Below are 16649 nucleotides of genomic sequence, written 5' to 3' on the forward strand. Positions count from 1 at the left end.
TGCATTGGTGCCTTAATGAAATATATAGTTACTGTAGACTGATTTAAAACTGTGCAGTGCATTATCTTCACTCAAGCCACGTCACTTAAAGCTAGTATCCGGTATCGGAGGAACAGTCAGTAAAAAATAATGCTCCTACATCAACAGCTAACTGTGAATTCCCACCAATAGCAGACTGAAGCCCATCCTTTGCAGATGGTGAAAAGGCAATCTTAAAAACAACCTCAACCCCCCCATTGATTGCATGCAGCCTTAATTATCACCACCATACAACCTGCAGACAGTGGCACACTCCATGCAGTGGACAGTGCTACACTTAGACACCAGTGCAGCGAGGGAGGAGGGGTTGATGGGAGGAAGCGTGTGAGAGGAAGCATTTAAAGAGAAGGAAGGAAAAAGAGGGAGAGACCCAGTTAGTGGCAGGACCAGGAGTGACGTGGCAGGCACAGAGACACTGAATGAGAGAGAAGAAGAAGAGAGAAATAGAGAGATGCATCGACACACAGATGAATACACTATACACAGGTTCATGGCAATAGGACATCATGGCAAGTTAGTGCTCTTCTGTCATACACTAGTAATCACACATGTGGCGGATCCTGTTTACACCTGCTGTAGTTGTTATCTGGATGTTTTATGTGGAAAAGGGGAATCTTTTTATAATTGAAGCCACAACCAGGGTGATACAATGACATCAAACCTGCCAGATCACCTCCGCAGTTGACAGGACCGTCCAAAGTAATAATAAAATTTAAATTAAAGAGGAAGTATGCAAACTGCTGAGTCACAGTCCCATGCTTGGTTGACCCAGCCTTTCACCTCACACTCCTCCTGATGAAGTTTTGCAGAATTACAAACACTTTTAGCTGCATCAGCCTTTGCTCTTGATGGACAACAGTCATTATCAGTACAATAACTTGTCACAACTAGAAGTAGTGCCTTGCAGTTAAATGCCTCTGTGAACCAATCAAGCTGCAGTAACAGTTTATGTGCATGCCTGTGAAAACATGGCTGCTTTGCGCACATCCTCCCCCCAGCAGCACAGAAGATCTGTCCAAGTAGGTGTTTTTGCTCAATTTAAAAAAAAAAAAAATCTCTCAGGGTGGTCTTGAGCTACTGTATACACATAAATGAGAAAGACAACGTGACCATGACCTTTGACCTTTTAAAAGCAAACTCCAAGTGGACATTTGTGCCATAGTTTAAAAAATTCCCTCAGGATGTTTTTGTCATTCACCAGATGCTAAAGAGTTGATCACTGAATCCAAGTGAACGTGTGTGCTGAATCTGAAATTGAACTGAAAATCCCTCAAGGTGTTCTTGAAATATCGCTTTTACAAGAATGAGAAAGACAAGGTGACAGTGACCTTTGACCACCAAAACTGAATCAGTGTATTGTTAATTAAAGGTGGATGTTTGTGCCAAATTTGAAAAGATTCCCTCAAGGCATTCTTTAGATAAGGCATTCACAAGATGCATGGGCAAAGGGACAACCTGAAAACACATTGCCTCCAGCCAAGACTATTGCTGGCACAGAGACAAAAAATCACCATTCCTTTTTAACTTTCATAAACAGGTAAAGATGTTTTTTCACATGTTACATTTGTTTACAGAAATCTCAAACCCCGAACTTTTACAAACTCACATATTGAATGCTAAAGTCCTCAATTTGCAAAACGAATGTTGAAATCAAGGTTTTGAGGAGACATTAGCTGCAGGAAGAATTTAGGTGCCAATACTGGGGGTAGTGGACTATGGCAAGGAGATGAGCAGGTCAGTAATTCATCCTTCCAAAAAAAGTAGGAATGCGTCATCGTATTCTGAGACATTGACTGTTGATAGAACTCTCATCATTAAGGCTCCTAACGTCATCATCATTCACAGTAATGTCATCACTAGAACTGCAGCTCAGCCCACTTACAACAAGTCCAAACTATTGGACTGTAACATCACCTCACTGTAATTATATCTTGCCAGATTCCCACCCACTATTTTGTATAATGAGCGATAAAAACAGCACCCTGTGATTTTAAAAATAGGATGTCATGACAACAGCATGAACAGATTGTTGATTATCAGGATAACATATCCAGACACTGATCATATTTTTAAGCACAGGTGTAAACAAGGTCCCTCAGTCCAGACACTCTCACAGGACCCGTGGGTGAACCCCATTGTTAGTGTGCTCAAACCATTGACATTTAAAGGAAGTTACACTCATTTTACCTTACAAATTCTGTACCCCATATATCGCCAGATCCTTCTAAGACAAATCCACTACAGCCTCATAGAATTCATAGACTTTATTATATTACATACTGTGTGGACTCACTGGAACAAACACATAGCCCAACGTTAGCTTCACATCCACACATTCCAACCCCCAAATTTAAACTACTCTGTGGTCATACCTTCGACTGGACATCAGCATTGTGGTCGTTCTGGAGGAGCAGGGCAGCTGACTTGGTGTCATCCTTGCGGGCAGCGATGTGTAAGGCTGGCAGGCGGACCTTGCCTTTAGTATCATTCTCCAGGAGGATAGAGACCACTTGGTTGTGGCCCTGCTGGAGAGCGATGGCCAGAGGGGTGAAACCATCCTGCGGGAAGGAAGACAAGTTCGGAGGATTAACAACATCTCGTTTTCATGAATCCTCAATTTGGATATGTTCAGTAAAGTCTCTGAAGTATGTGTGACACATGAGAAGTTTTGCATTTAAATTTTGGTTCAGCATATTGATTATCATAGTAATATTCATTGCAACCCTAACCAAAAAATGAGTGTCATGTTTTAAGGACAAAAACACTTCATAATTGTTATTGTTACCTCCATTATTTTTCATAAAAAAATAAACTTCACAAATCATATATACCTAGCAATTCTTACTAAGTGTAAACAGTTTATATAAAAACACAACACTGCCTACATAAAACCCTAATGTATTTTACTTAACAAAAGGAAATGCAACTATCAATCAAAGTCAAAGTCAAACATTTTTAAGTTTCGTTTTTTTACGTCATGTTAAACAAAAACACACACACTCCTCTCACCTCAGTAGCAGTGCTTTGGTTGCCTCCATTCTCAAGCAGGTATCGCACCACATCCATATGATTCTCCTGAGCGGCCATGTACAAAGGAGTGAACCCATTCTACAGCACAAACACAAGAGGTTAGCAACAAACTACAGGTCTACATGTATTGACTCAGCCAAAGACATTCCAAAATAAAATCATGGCACTCTGATAAAATAATAGTGATGAGTCTTTCAGGTGATGCTGTTGTCCCTGACTTTAGAAAGGGATGGCAGCAGAGTACAGCAGCTCACCTGAGACTGTGCATTGATGTCAGCTCCTCGTTTCACCAGGATCTTCACCACTTCAGCCTGACCAGCTAGAGAGGATATGTGAAGTGCTGTGTTTCCTTTCTGGATGAATAGAAAACAAAATGAAAAGCAATGAGAAGACACATATCCCTCTAAAAATAATGATTTTCAACACAGGGAGCCACACTTCATATGAGTGTCTCTTTATGACCTAACCTTATTACTTTCGTCAAGAAGGTTCTGTTTTTTGGTTTGGTTTGTTTGTGAGCAGAATTTAAAAAATAAATAAATACTGGCCTGAGTTTCATGAAACTTGGTGGGAGACTGTAGAATGAACCAAGGATTAAGCCATTAGAGTTTGGGGTCATAGACTCCAAATGGTGCAAAATGCAGCAGCAAGACTTTTAATAGGAATCAACAGAAGGGGACACATTACTCCAACCGTAATAAATTTAGACTGGCTACCCATCTCTTTTAGGACTGATTTTCAGAATTTACTCATCACTTTCATGGCCTTTCCCCTGAATATATATCTGAATTGCTGTCCCCATACCAACCAGTCTGCAACCTGAGATCCTCAGCCAGAAACCTGTTTACTGTTCCCACCCCTCACGTAAAGACTAAAGGCGACCGAGCGTTTGCAGTTAGGGCTCCTCAGCTGTGGAATGAGCTGCCTGAGGATCTCTGTCTTGCTGCGTCACTATCTTCTTTTAAATCACTTTAAAAAACTTAGTTTTATTATAATAAACTATAATCTCTTTTTAATAGATTTTTTTATTACTATTTGGAACCTGAAATTGCACTTCAGTCTTGCACTGCACTGTCTTAGTTACATTTTCAACCACTGATTTAAATTTTTTCTTCTGTGGTGTATTTTTTGCCTTTATAACATTTTACCTGTGTGTTGTTTCTTACATTTTTTTGTGTTGTGTTTTAAACATTTCTCCTGTGTGCTTTGTGATTTTAAGTGTATTGCACTTTGTAATGTTGGTTTTGATAAATGCTATATAAAAAAACTTTATTATTATAATTTATTATATGAACAAAAGGGTGAAAATATTTTTCATTTCCATACATAGATGATAAAGTTCATTAGTGACAAAACATAGCCAGTTGTAGAAATATGATAATACTGAGTGAGAGATATGCGCTTCTGGACTTCTACAATGTGTTATTCTGATCATCTATCCCCTACAGTTCTAATAGTGTTGGAAATATATTCAGACATGCAGTATATTGTAGTTGTGAATGCAGATTTGCATTTCATAGAAAACAATTAGCATTGTAAAGGACTGCGATCTTTGAGTGCCCTCCAAGTTGAAAGATGGTATCTGTGAATTTTAAACTAACTGTGAAGTGATGCTCTGCAATAATGAACAGCTCTGTGTATTGACGTGTCCCAATCTTAATTCTTTCATTTAGCTAAGGCTAATGAATCTATTACCCATACACAGTTGTGGCTGAGAGGAGAATCTCAGATTAGTTGGTCGGATGATGAAGTTTGATGCCTCTCTGATTGGTTGTCACAAAGCTGCTGTCTCATTCCAACTCATCAGATACTGCCGCTTGGCTTTCACGTCTTCACATTACACGCTAGATATCCTCCTATGTCTGTTTTTGACATTCACTCAATTTAAACCTCAAGTCAATGCTTTTCAAAATACACTTCCATCTTCACAGGAAATGTACAGTATCTGGTCACTGGATGCATAAAGTATTTGATTAAACATACGTTGGTTAAACATTTTGTATTTCCGACTAATGCCTTGTGCATCAAAAGCACATGGTTTTGAAAAAGTGTCCTGGGTCAAAGTCCAATAAGTTTTTCCTGATGGCATCCAGTGGTGCATCATACTGCCTCAAAAATGCAGTGCGGCCTTGTTTTAAATTGGTGCCATCAGATTGTATATTGTACAGCCACAAAAGGTGCCTTCATGCATCTGGTGCTGAAATCACTGACCAAGCAGCAGTGTTTAATGACTTGGGAACAAGAAAGAGCTACAAAGTCAAGTTCCAACTCCTAAACTTTAAGTTTGGAGTTGTAAACAAGTCATGTAGCACTCCTCAACAAAATGATGCCCTATTAACAACAGAAATAAAATATATTTGATGAGCAAAAATCATGAATTATTTTAAAAAGCTGTATTTACTGTAATCGTTAAGACAAGGTTGCTAAAAAAAAAAAAAAGCAACTAAACTGAAACATCTTGACCATCTTGTGGTTCAGAAAGATCCTGAGGTTGTGCTGTTACTGAGTCCAGGCAGCAACAGCTCTGGGTTTATATTCAACTCTGAGCTTCTGCCTCCACACACAGCTTTTGTTGAAATATCCCCTCTCTGTCTAATTTTCAGCCCGTTCAGTCTACCTCTGCAAAAGTTCTTCTTCTCTGCACTTGGGTTTGTGTTCAGTGAGGATTAGTGAGCTGCACACTTATTTTTCTTTCATTTGTCACCAACACGTGACTTTTAAGTGACTGAATACTGTCATGATTTTTTTTTTTTGTCAACATAAATAATTAAAATATTCCAACCTACAGACACTCCTTTTAACTCAAAACAGATGTATGATATCCCCTGAAGGTAAATGATAGTTCTGTGTAGCTCTGCAGTTTAGCAAATGTTATTATGTAGTTTCTAGGGTTTTTTCGAAGCAACACCAACAAGATTCTCAGTACCTGCTCAGTAATGAGCCTGGACCTTCTCTATTAGCAGCAGTTGGAACGACTCGACCCCCATGTTTACTACTCAACTCTCCATATCAGTTTCCTTTAGTGCTCCACTCTCTCACCACCTCTATTTCTGTCCCTCAATTCTCTGTAGAAGCTTGTTTTTCTCAATTAATGACATCAGTCCTAAACTTGGAACTGATCTACCTTCCTGCTATTACAGTATTTCCAAATATTATGTTATGTGTTTCACCTTAGCTCCCCTTCTGTTTCTTTTCTCTGTCTTTCCCTGCACTGTTTTCATTTCATTGTTTTGTGGCCAAAAAAATACTTACTATATACTATAACTTTTTTTTCTGGCAGTGTAAAGAAAAAAGGAGGTTCTGAAAGTTTTTATACTAAGAACTATAAGCCTGGTCCCAATTAAAAACCCAGTCACTTTTATTAGTCCAGTGTAGCAACAAATTTTGACAAATAAAGATCTGTCTCAGTAAGAGGCCCGGTCTGGTTGACTTGAAGTTAATTTTTCTAGATTCTAGTTCTTCGGATGTATAAAACCAGGTTGGTGGCCAGCTGGAGATAATGTTAGTTAGCTGTTAAGATAACAAATTTAAACATAAATGTTTAACTGTTGTTAACATTGACATGCTACACACATGGTTACTTGGTAAGATTCTATAATATTCAGTCATTCAGTTCATTTTACTTTGGGCACCAAATAAGACCTAATACCAGCAGAGTAAACAAGAGAGACACAAAAAAGATGTTTAATAAAACAATTTGACAGTATTTCCATCTTTTCTTAGCAACAGTGTTATGTAAAAGGAATTAAGAAGCCCATCCTTTATAGGCACCTGTCCTCAATATAAGCCTGTTGAGTTCATTGATTTAAGCAAATAATAGCCAGGGTATCTCAAAATAATGCAAACTTTCTCAAAAGGAATGCTTTAGTATCAGTTATCATTATTTTGAGATAGTATGTCATTAATTTAAGAAAGTTTCTAAATATGATGACTTACAGGATCTTTTCCCATCATCACATCAGTGGAAATGGGCTTCTGTTCCTCCTGACCTTTGAACTAAAAGAGATTCTTCAAGTCCCGACACTAACCTGTCACCTTTGCAACTCTACTATGCCACAAAGCTTGTGGCAGCACCATTTTTGTGATGACATGTGGATGAAGCCTGCTTTTCATGAACCCAAGCCCACTCAGTGGGAAGCAGACATACCTTTGTGGCTGAATCTACTGATGCACCTCTTTCCAACAGCTCCTGGACCAGATCCACATGGCCCTCCTTGGCTGCCAGGTGCAGTGCATTAAGACCATTCTGGAAAAAGATGACAGAGGAAAGGTCAGGTCCAAAGTCCAACCACACAACATCAACAGAGAATAAAGACAGGTCTGCACGGAAAGAGAAGGGATTACCTCCTCCTCCAGGTCCAGAACTATCTGACCCTGCCTTTCTTCCTCAGTTTCCATATTTTCAACATGTGGCTGTCCTTCACTCCTACATGTGACCGAAATATCAAAGCTAGCTATCAAAGCTGGGTCAGATGTCGTGCCATGCTATGCTGGCGTGGAGCAGAGCCAGTCCTGAGTATGGAGATATTAATAGTCGTGTGTGAGTGCTTCTGTGGGCGTGTTCAGGTCAAGCAAATAATTTTTATTCTAAGGTGCAGTATTGATTCCTTCAACTCAATACCATAGAGTTTAATGTTGACTGGTGATGGGTGAGCCAACAAATAAATATGGGAGATTCATTGTGAAATACAGATTTCAATAAGCTCATTGAAGTTTGTCATATCATTAGATAAGATTTCAAAAAAACTACATATAAATTTGAGGTAATTTGACATACTGTATATGGTAGTTCAGAGCAGTGCTGTTTAAAGGTTTGAGTTATAAATCGCTTATGACCTCTATTTATATTCGGATTTGGCTCTTTGGTGTCATGTGCTGCTTGGTTGGCAGGAAGAAGGTAGACGGGCCTGCTCAACAGAGAGTAAGCTTGAAAAAATGGGTGTTTGCCGCCCAAGTGTCAGTGTCCAGAAGGGTTTGTAAAAACAGATAACTGGAAAACATTGTACAGGGAGCTTATGGGAGATGCAGAATGAATGTGGAGGGTTGAGTTGCCAACAGTAATAACCCTTTTCCATTAAAATAGCTCTGGTTCTTTAACCTGTTCTGTCCTGGATTCGTGGAACCTTGGTACTATCTAGAAAACGAGCCGGTGTTTCCACAAGTTTTGAGAGGACATATTATAGTTAAGGATGTGTCATCAATGGAGGGCATTGCAGTTGTAGCAAAATTGTAGATTACTTTGTTTTACCCTGCCCTGCAAACTTTTGTTCTGCTAGTACAATCTATTTGATTTTACCCTAAAAACCAGCACTATTTAAGAAACCACTAAATTCATTTGACTTTTGCATCACTGACTTCTTCATCCTCCTCTTTCCAACCTGTAGAATATGACACGCCCACTGATATCACTCTTCACACTTCTGTCCCAGAACATGCTTCTATATTGTTTATATTGTTTCCAGCTGAGGACCAACATTTCAGGTTCTTAATCAATTCTTGGTATAAATTCTATGAACACTTGAAAATTTGGTGCAGGAACTAGAACAGAACGTTGGTGGATAAGGGGTATAGGTGATTTTACAGTATGATAACCATATGGCAAAAAATAAGAGTTTTGAAAAGCTGTAAAAAAAACAAAATAATAATAATAATAATTAATTATTGTGTTAGTCTGACTGAAATTATATTAAGTGGTAAAAGTCGGCATGTATATTCCTCATCTGGACCTTAGGTTTATCTGCACATGCTCCATAGTCCCTGCACTGGGCTTTGACCTGAAAGTCAAACAGCTTAAATTTGTAGAAGATAGTTTGAATAAATAAATGAAGAAGATGGAGAGAAGAGTATGTACAAAATGTACAGCGCTGAAAAGTTATTAATGTTGTCAACCATTCAACATGCAACCCATTTGCCGCTTGCCATGTGACATCATAGATCAACAGTAAGAAGGTCCCAAAACAACTAGCTGTCCAATTGAATGGCCTTATCAAGCTTTAACTGTAGCTCCACTTTACTGTGCATGGAGACATACTGAGTGAATCGATCAAGGCTTAAGGGCTCTGTAGTCGCAGGTGGGTTAGAATCTTCTAAAAGGTTTTCACCGTGAGCAACACGTTTTACTACACACAATCAATTAATTGTTAATATAAAAAGATATTCATATTGGCAGCTTTAATAGTCGAATGAAAAGAAAGACATTTTAAAGCAGTCAAACAGCTGAAGAAAACATTGCTCCATTAATAGCCTTCTTTTTTCATTCATGTCATTACTGCAGTTTAATGGAGGGTTGATTTCTGGGTTTTCTGGGTTTGCCCCTCTCCTCTAAGTGACCCAGCACTGATTCAATAACCCTTTTAGGAGCACGAGCATTAGGCTCCAGTATAAAAAGAGCCACTGAGTCGATAAGGAATTTCCTCTATGACTGCCAAACTAACCCTCATCACACAGCCCCCTGAGGCTGATGGTCCCAGTGGACTCCGAGGGTCCCTACAGTGGCTCCCTGTGGGATGCCAAGACTACAGTATGCTTCAGTTTTCTTTGCCCAGAGGTACTCCAAAGCTACTCAACAGAGACATCTGTTCAGTAACAGAGCAGAATATACTGTATCTAAGGCCTGCTTTTTGGATCAACCACTGCCTCCTGCTGGCCTTATATCACTCTGAACTCAGTGTGTTGGTAAAACTGCTGTATCCAAAATACAAAACCAAGTAAAGAAAGAATAATTCTTTATTATGTTTACTGACTGTGCCCTGTGGTTTGGACTTTCTGTTTTAAGTGGAAATGTAGAAGAATGTTGAAGGTTTCTTAGCATGAGTGTGTTTACATTGACAAAACAAATATTATGTAAGGTTATGAGGCTTATCATGGTGTAGATCAAATCAAGGATATGATGTTTGCATGAAACACAGACAATCTGGAATCAGTTCAGGAATTTTTGAGTTTCACAACCTACTCGAAATGACCCGTCACAATCATTAATTTGCAAAAACATTTCCAAAGTCTAATTGTTTTTCATTAAGTTGGCAGAGGGATAAACCAGAAGTATAGGCTTGCGTGGTATCAAGGTATTGCGCCATACCAGGGTATTAAGAAATCCAGAGGGTATGATTTTCAATACTGTCATAAATCCAAGTGTTCCTCTTTAATTCATTGTATGTAATGCACAGCACACACCACCAGAGCTCAGTCTCCAGTCTATACTTATGGAACAGGCAGGTGAGCTGAAAGACACATGTTTTTCACATCAAACTTGGTGAATTAAAGATTCATTTCAACCAAACTGGAACTGGTGGTTGTTGAAACAGTGGACTTACTACTAGATTACTAGCAAGAGTAACGAGGCCTTGTCAGTCATCTGTTAAAGTTTGGTAACGAGGCCTTCTCAGTCATCTGTTTAATTCAAAACATGCGCAGATATAGTTTTCTATTGTGTATTCATTAATTTTAAAGGCTGTGTATATGCATATATCTTATACCACAATGACATCCGGCAAGTGGGAGTTAGCTTCTTAGCTGGAGAAGTCTCTAATGCACTTGCTCTATGGGACCACTGATGTGGAAGATCTTGGCAGTTTTTATTGATCATTTTTGGCTTCATGCCCCACTTTCAAAGGAATTAATGAGGGTCCTCCTCCAATGCTTACTGTTCTCTTTATACATCCACAAGTGAGATGTCAATGCTCAGTGCTAAAGCGAGAAGTAGTTTTCCATTTATGCTTTTGGGCCAAAGGCAAGGGAGTGAATATGTGTTTGAAGGGTGGGCACTGTGTACCTGATCATGACCTTCTGTTACAATGTTCTTGCTTGGCCATTGCTCCCAGTTATACTGCTAAGTTGAACAAGTTCCTGTTTCTTTCATTTTTTCTTTCCCCCTTGTTCCTTAAGGACAAAACAGTCAGAGGGGGGTAGATAATAAAAGTTACAATTTCAGCTTCATTTTCTTTCCATTGTATCCATTTTCAGTCGTTGCTTACCCTGCAGGTGCCAAAAATTTGCACTGAACTAGGAAAATCAGCCTTTTCCTGCTATGCCCCAGATACTGAAATGTACTTCAACAACATTTTAAGCTGTCGTCATAACACATGTAACATAATATAAAAAGACAACCTCCAGCTCCAGGAAGCCACTAACCCCTTCATCATTCTCCATGCCCTGTACGCCCACCCCTCCATCCATCAGACCTGTTACCTCATTCTGTCAGCCCACATGAGCACAATCACTTAGGAGACCATTCCCAATAATTTGTTACATCTATTACGTCAGCAAGTTTAAAGTAATGCAAATGGGATGTGGTGAAATCTAATTTAGCAGAGCTGGAGTCGTCTCCGGGGAGAGAGGTGGTTATAATCAGAGTAAATAGCAACTCATCAGTGCAGTTTGTTATTGAGCTATAATCAGCACGAAAACACTAAAGCACTGATGTCCATTTGCTGTTCAGGCTCAAAGACCCTCAGAAGACTTCTCAAGGAAATGGTAAAGATTATCAACAGTCAGCGTGGTTCTAAATAACATTTCCTGCTCAATACTAGGTCACACTATAAAAAAGATCCTCAACAATATGATATAAATAGACCTAAATAATCATCTACATCTTTGTAATGTTATACCATCTGAACTGTGTCTACCCTAACCAATCAGCTTCCTTCATTTTATCCTTTGAAAACACAGTGACATTAGGCGTTTTGGCTAACTTGCTAAGTTAAGTTAAATATACATAAATTCAGAAATAACCAAGCACCGTTAGGTTGCCTGGTCCAGACGAGTGGGTTGCCAGCACACTGTGGTTAGCTATTACATCTGACAGCCTCTCCCAGCCAATAACTCTCAGTTCAGTCCTTTTGGACCCTGACCCTTTCCAATCTCTCTACAGAGGTGACATTTGGAGAAATCAGTCAGTATGTTTACATGATGTCAGAAGAAGTTGAATTATTGTGTTAGTTTGACTAAAACAGGACTTTCAAAATACATGTAAACATGTTACTCCCACTTAAATAGTTCTAACTCAGGGCAACCTCAAGCTCACTGAGTAAAGTGTGCGCCCCGCAAGCCTCAGGCTTCTGCAGTTGCCTGGGATCAAGTCCAGCCTGTGGCCCTTTGTCTGTGTGTTGTTCCCCTTTTCTCTGTCCCACCTCTTTCCTGTCTATCCTGAACTGTCCTATAAATAAATGGAAAATTCCCCTAAAAATAAAGAAAAATAAATGAATAAAAAAAATTTAAAAAGCTCTAAGTCAAATTGTGTGAAGACGCACTAACACTAATGTGGTTGGGGGACTATTTACTCTTTCACGTATACCCCTCAACCAAACCTGAACTGGCCTAGGTGTTCTGCACTTGCTCCAAAAAATTGTACAAAACAAAACCAGTCAAAGCACAGAGTATAAACAGCGGTGAAAAGTTACACATGATGTCACCGTACGACATTCAACCCATGTGTCACTCTGCAACTTGTTTGGTATGAGACGTCATAAGTCAACCAGAAGAAGTTCCAATAGCAACTAGCTGAAAGGGGGCATATCTCCTCCTGCTGTGGAGGAGTTGGACATGCTCCTGGCTGTATGACAATATTGATTGCCTTATGTTTATGTTTCATAAAGTGCACTCATCAGTGTCACTTCATGTGTTGAACAATAACAGCCTGGATGGGGCAGGACATTTTTAAAAAGGCTAACTGAGTCATAAAGTCATTTTTATTTCCCAGTCCTTCACTAAAAATATCTGATGTATTGTCAAGTTTATCAGTGTTATTTACAATAAACAGTTGCCTGTATAAGCATCCAGCAGACATAAAGCAAATCTTTTTAGTTCCATTTGGTCTCCACCAACTCCTTATAAAACAATCAGTCTCTTTAACTGCTAAATGCTCCAAGATGGCAATTACATAGATGCTAACTTTGTCTGTGTTTTGGTCCTGAAGTAGGAAGCGTAAAATGGCAAAATGTCTGTTGCTTATTAAGACCAGAGTTTGTGGGCTAAAAACAAAAAAAAAGAGCTAAAAGAGGCTATAACACAGGGGAACTGCAGAGCTGGGCGGCACCTTCTGCATTATACATAATAATTTCATCGTTAGTTGGAAATATATTTGAGAATGAAAGTTCATTCCTGATCATAGTAATAGTATAAAACAAGATTCATTTGTCACTTTTATTCAAAGCCTTCACCTGCATCGCATGTATCTCATGGGCACTATATTAAAGTTTTGTCGGTTGTCTATGAGTGACCAATGTGTGGAACTTACTTCACGTGTTGACAGAGGTCATATACAAGGGCAAAAGCTCTGGTAAATGCTATTATGTGGGCACTGTGTTAAGATTTTTTTGGCAAATTAATGTATTAACAGAGCTGTACATTTTATTTCAAAACCTTCTAATCCCAACTGGTCACATCGTTCTGCTCTGTCAGTGACATTCTGCCTTTTGTGTCAGCTGTTTACATGAGATGCTGTGACTGTGATGTCAACAAATGCACATGTGACACTGACATCATGGTTAGGATGAGGCAACAAAGTCACTGATTAGGTTTTAGCAAACAGGCACAGGCGTGTTGAAAAAAAACACACATCCACACAGAACCCATTCACCTCCCTTCCCACCTGCCCTATATGCACAACCGTGCTTCTTATATAATGTTGTTACCTGCAGTATTATTACCTGATGCTGTCCCTTGGCATTTCATGTGCATGTGCACGCTTGTACGCTAAAAGCACTGACAAAGCAGCGCTACTTGACGAGTTCATAGTGAGAATGCGCTGGTGGCCTAACTTCTGAACTTCCTAAATGTGTTGATAGTGATCTTATACAAGGGCAAAAGCCCTGGAAAATGCCATTAGGTTGGCACTGTGTTAGGATTATTTTTGTCAAATAAATACATATTAGCAGAGCTGTACATTTCATTTTGACAATAACAATGTCTCAAAACAACATAAAGACAAACATACCCAGGGATTAAGACTACTGCTGTATTCACAAAAAAGTCAACTTTATTCACATAGCCCAATATGACTAATAATCACAAATTTAGCTCAAAATGCCTTATAATCTGATTAAAGCTAAGGTAAGATAACAAAATAGCAGCGCATAGCCAGATGGAAAAATTATTACCTGCAGTAAGAAAGTAAAGTCTCCTGTATATCAAAAAGCATTTACTACTAACTGGTCGTCCCACCACTGCAATTTATCTCAGTAATGGACTCATTAGGATCCAAGGCATGTTAATGTGTAGCTGTAGTTTTTGATTGATGATATGGTCTTTTTGTCAAAGTGAGTGATATCTGTTTGAACTTACAACATATTTGTGTGTGACAAAAACCACAAGGTGATGTCACAGTTAAACATCAGTAGCCTCTGATCATGTGCACAGGGGGCAGTTTAGTGTTTAGTGTTAGTTTATATAGTATATATTTTTATCTTGATGGTTGGTTTACCCAACTCTTACAACTTTGTTCTGTTGTTTTGTGTGCAGTTTTTATTACTACAGAATACTGCATGGATAAGTATTATTGCCTATTATAGCTGCAGAGAAACACATACAAACACAGGAGCTCAAAATAACCATCGAAGGCACAAGTGATGGCGGTACCGACATCATTCCTACCACATTAGTGACGACAAAAAGTTTTAACATACCAAAGAGCTACCAGCAAATCTTAAATTTCCGCTCTGTGTGACTTGTGTTTACACTGCTGGTATTTATTGCTGTTGCCAGGAAATTACTGTTGAGATCCTCTCAGGTTTCACTGCCCCCCCCTCTTCCACGGCTGGAATGCTAATGAATTTAGAGGAGACCAGATAATGACTTGGCCTAAATAAAGAAACACCTCCCTATCAGACACAGTGGACAGCAGTATCACATTAACACTTTATGCATTGTATGCATTATGCATTCTGTGGATTGTATGCTAAATAGGTAGTAGACACCAATGGGCTCACTTAAAATGTACCATGTATCAGAAACATTTTTGTCCACATTTTACCCCCGTAGGGACTATGGGAGTGTGGATAATGTCATGTGATCTGTCTCCTACCTGATTGCAGGTGCTGATGTCCACTCCCCCTTTAAGATATTCCAAAACCTTGTCGATGTTTCCTGCTCTCGCTGCCCGCAGGAAACTGGTGTTACTGTCCGACTGAAAGAGACACAGGAGAGATACACTTTAAAAAAAATAAATAAATAAATGTCCAAACCACATTGACATTGATTCACTTATGTTAAGTGGATTGATATTATCTTACCCCTGGTAATTAGGTATTAAAAAAAATGTAAATAATGAAGTAGAAAACTCAGGAATAAACACATTTTGGTGATTAAAGGTCAAAGACTGAAAAAGACAGATTATCATGACTTTTTTTTTATCATAAAGCAGGTACAGGTGCTATATAAAGACATGAAAGTTATCAAAACACTCAGCCTACAGTGAAATGCACACTGTTCATATTCAGAATTTGTGCCTTTAAATGAGCTGTCAGGACTTCCATGAAGTTATGATGTCACAAGTATACTATATAAAGGTATAAACTGCCAATACAGTGCTGTTACAGTCATTCGCCGGTGCAATAACGTGCAGATGTGGAAAACACAGAAATGCAGACAGGAGCTAAGTCAGAGGGGGAATACAAGTGTATTCATGCAGACGGGAGTCGGGTTTCCATTAACCCTCAAATTGCACAAATTGAAATTGTGATTCTAAAATCAATTTTCAATTTTGACAAAATAGATAAATAAATAAAAATCTCCTATTTATAGCATTGAAGTGTTTACACTTGTATAAGGTGGTATATTAGGTCATTCAAAAAAGCCTTTGCAATGGAAACACTTTTGGTATTTTTCTAGGTCACGTGATGCTATGGCTATGTGCTTGTTATTGCATCACATAACTCTTCAAAAGTTCCTCTGTGAAATCATGGACTACCACCTCCCAGAAATCCCCCATACATGGCCACTCCCACGTATAAGGGGCTCGCCTTTCCATTATAGCTCCATAACACGCCTATGTGGCCTTGGATTGGAAATAATGACAGTTAGTTTGATGGCTGCAATAGAAATAAAGCTGCTAATATTTTGAACATCCATTACCTTGTTTCTTGGAATGTTAATGCCAGAGGAGAAGTCGCAGAACATCACTCAATGGAAACGCAGCCACCTCGAAAATTGTGTTTTAATGACATTTCAAAAATATCACTTCAGTTTTGTACAAATCTGTAATGGAAACCCGGCTAGTGTGATAATAACACGTTTTTTGAACATCAAAGCATGCAAACCTGATCGAATAGAAACCCCAAATGCAAGTATAAACCTAAAAATGAGCATTATTTACGACCTTTCACACTGAATGTCAACATAAGTTACTGTGTGTTTGTCATAACAAAAAGGCCTTTAAATAAAGTTTGTTGTACTTGCAGTCACTGTCATGACATGACATTGAATCTAATCTCTATCTCTTGTATGCATGCTGTTTGTATCTCGTCACTCTATTAAGTCATTTAAATTGCTTATGTAAGAGATTAAACTTGGATATATTTATCTACCCTATTGGCATATGTAGTTGTTATTTTCTTTTATAATTTTCTTTAAAGGATTAAAGTTGA

The 16649-nt window shown here is 38.8% G+C and overlaps 1 protein-coding gene across 1 annotated transcript in view; it reads right to left on the reverse strand.

Annotated features, from left to right (window-relative positions):
• LOC121962375 (ankyrin-2) overlaps nt 1–16649 on the reverse strand; it is a 107426-nt gene that overhangs the window by 79131 nt on the left and 11646 nt on the right. Inside the window, exons 2-6 of the mRNA XM_088073732.1 lie at nt 15089–15190; nt 7217–7315; nt 3324–3422; nt 3049–3147; nt 2412–2597 (exon numbers count right to left, since the gene is read on the reverse strand). Coding sequence (XP_087929858.1) covers nt 2412–2597; nt 3049–3147; nt 3324–3422; nt 7217–7315; nt 15089–15190 — 585 coding nt within the window. The remainder of the gene's footprint in view (nt 1–2411; nt 2598–3048; nt 3148–3323; nt 3423–7216; nt 7316–15088; nt 15191–16649) is intronic.

The sequence above is a fragment of the Plectropomus leopardus genome, chromosome 23 (assembly GCF_026936395.1).
Source record: "Plectropomus leopardus strain MGB_pleo_1.0 chromosome 23, ASM2693639v1, whole genome shotgun sequence".
NCBI classification, from domain to species: Eukaryota; Metazoa; Chordata; class Actinopteri; order Perciformes; family Serranidae; genus Plectropomus; species Plectropomus leopardus.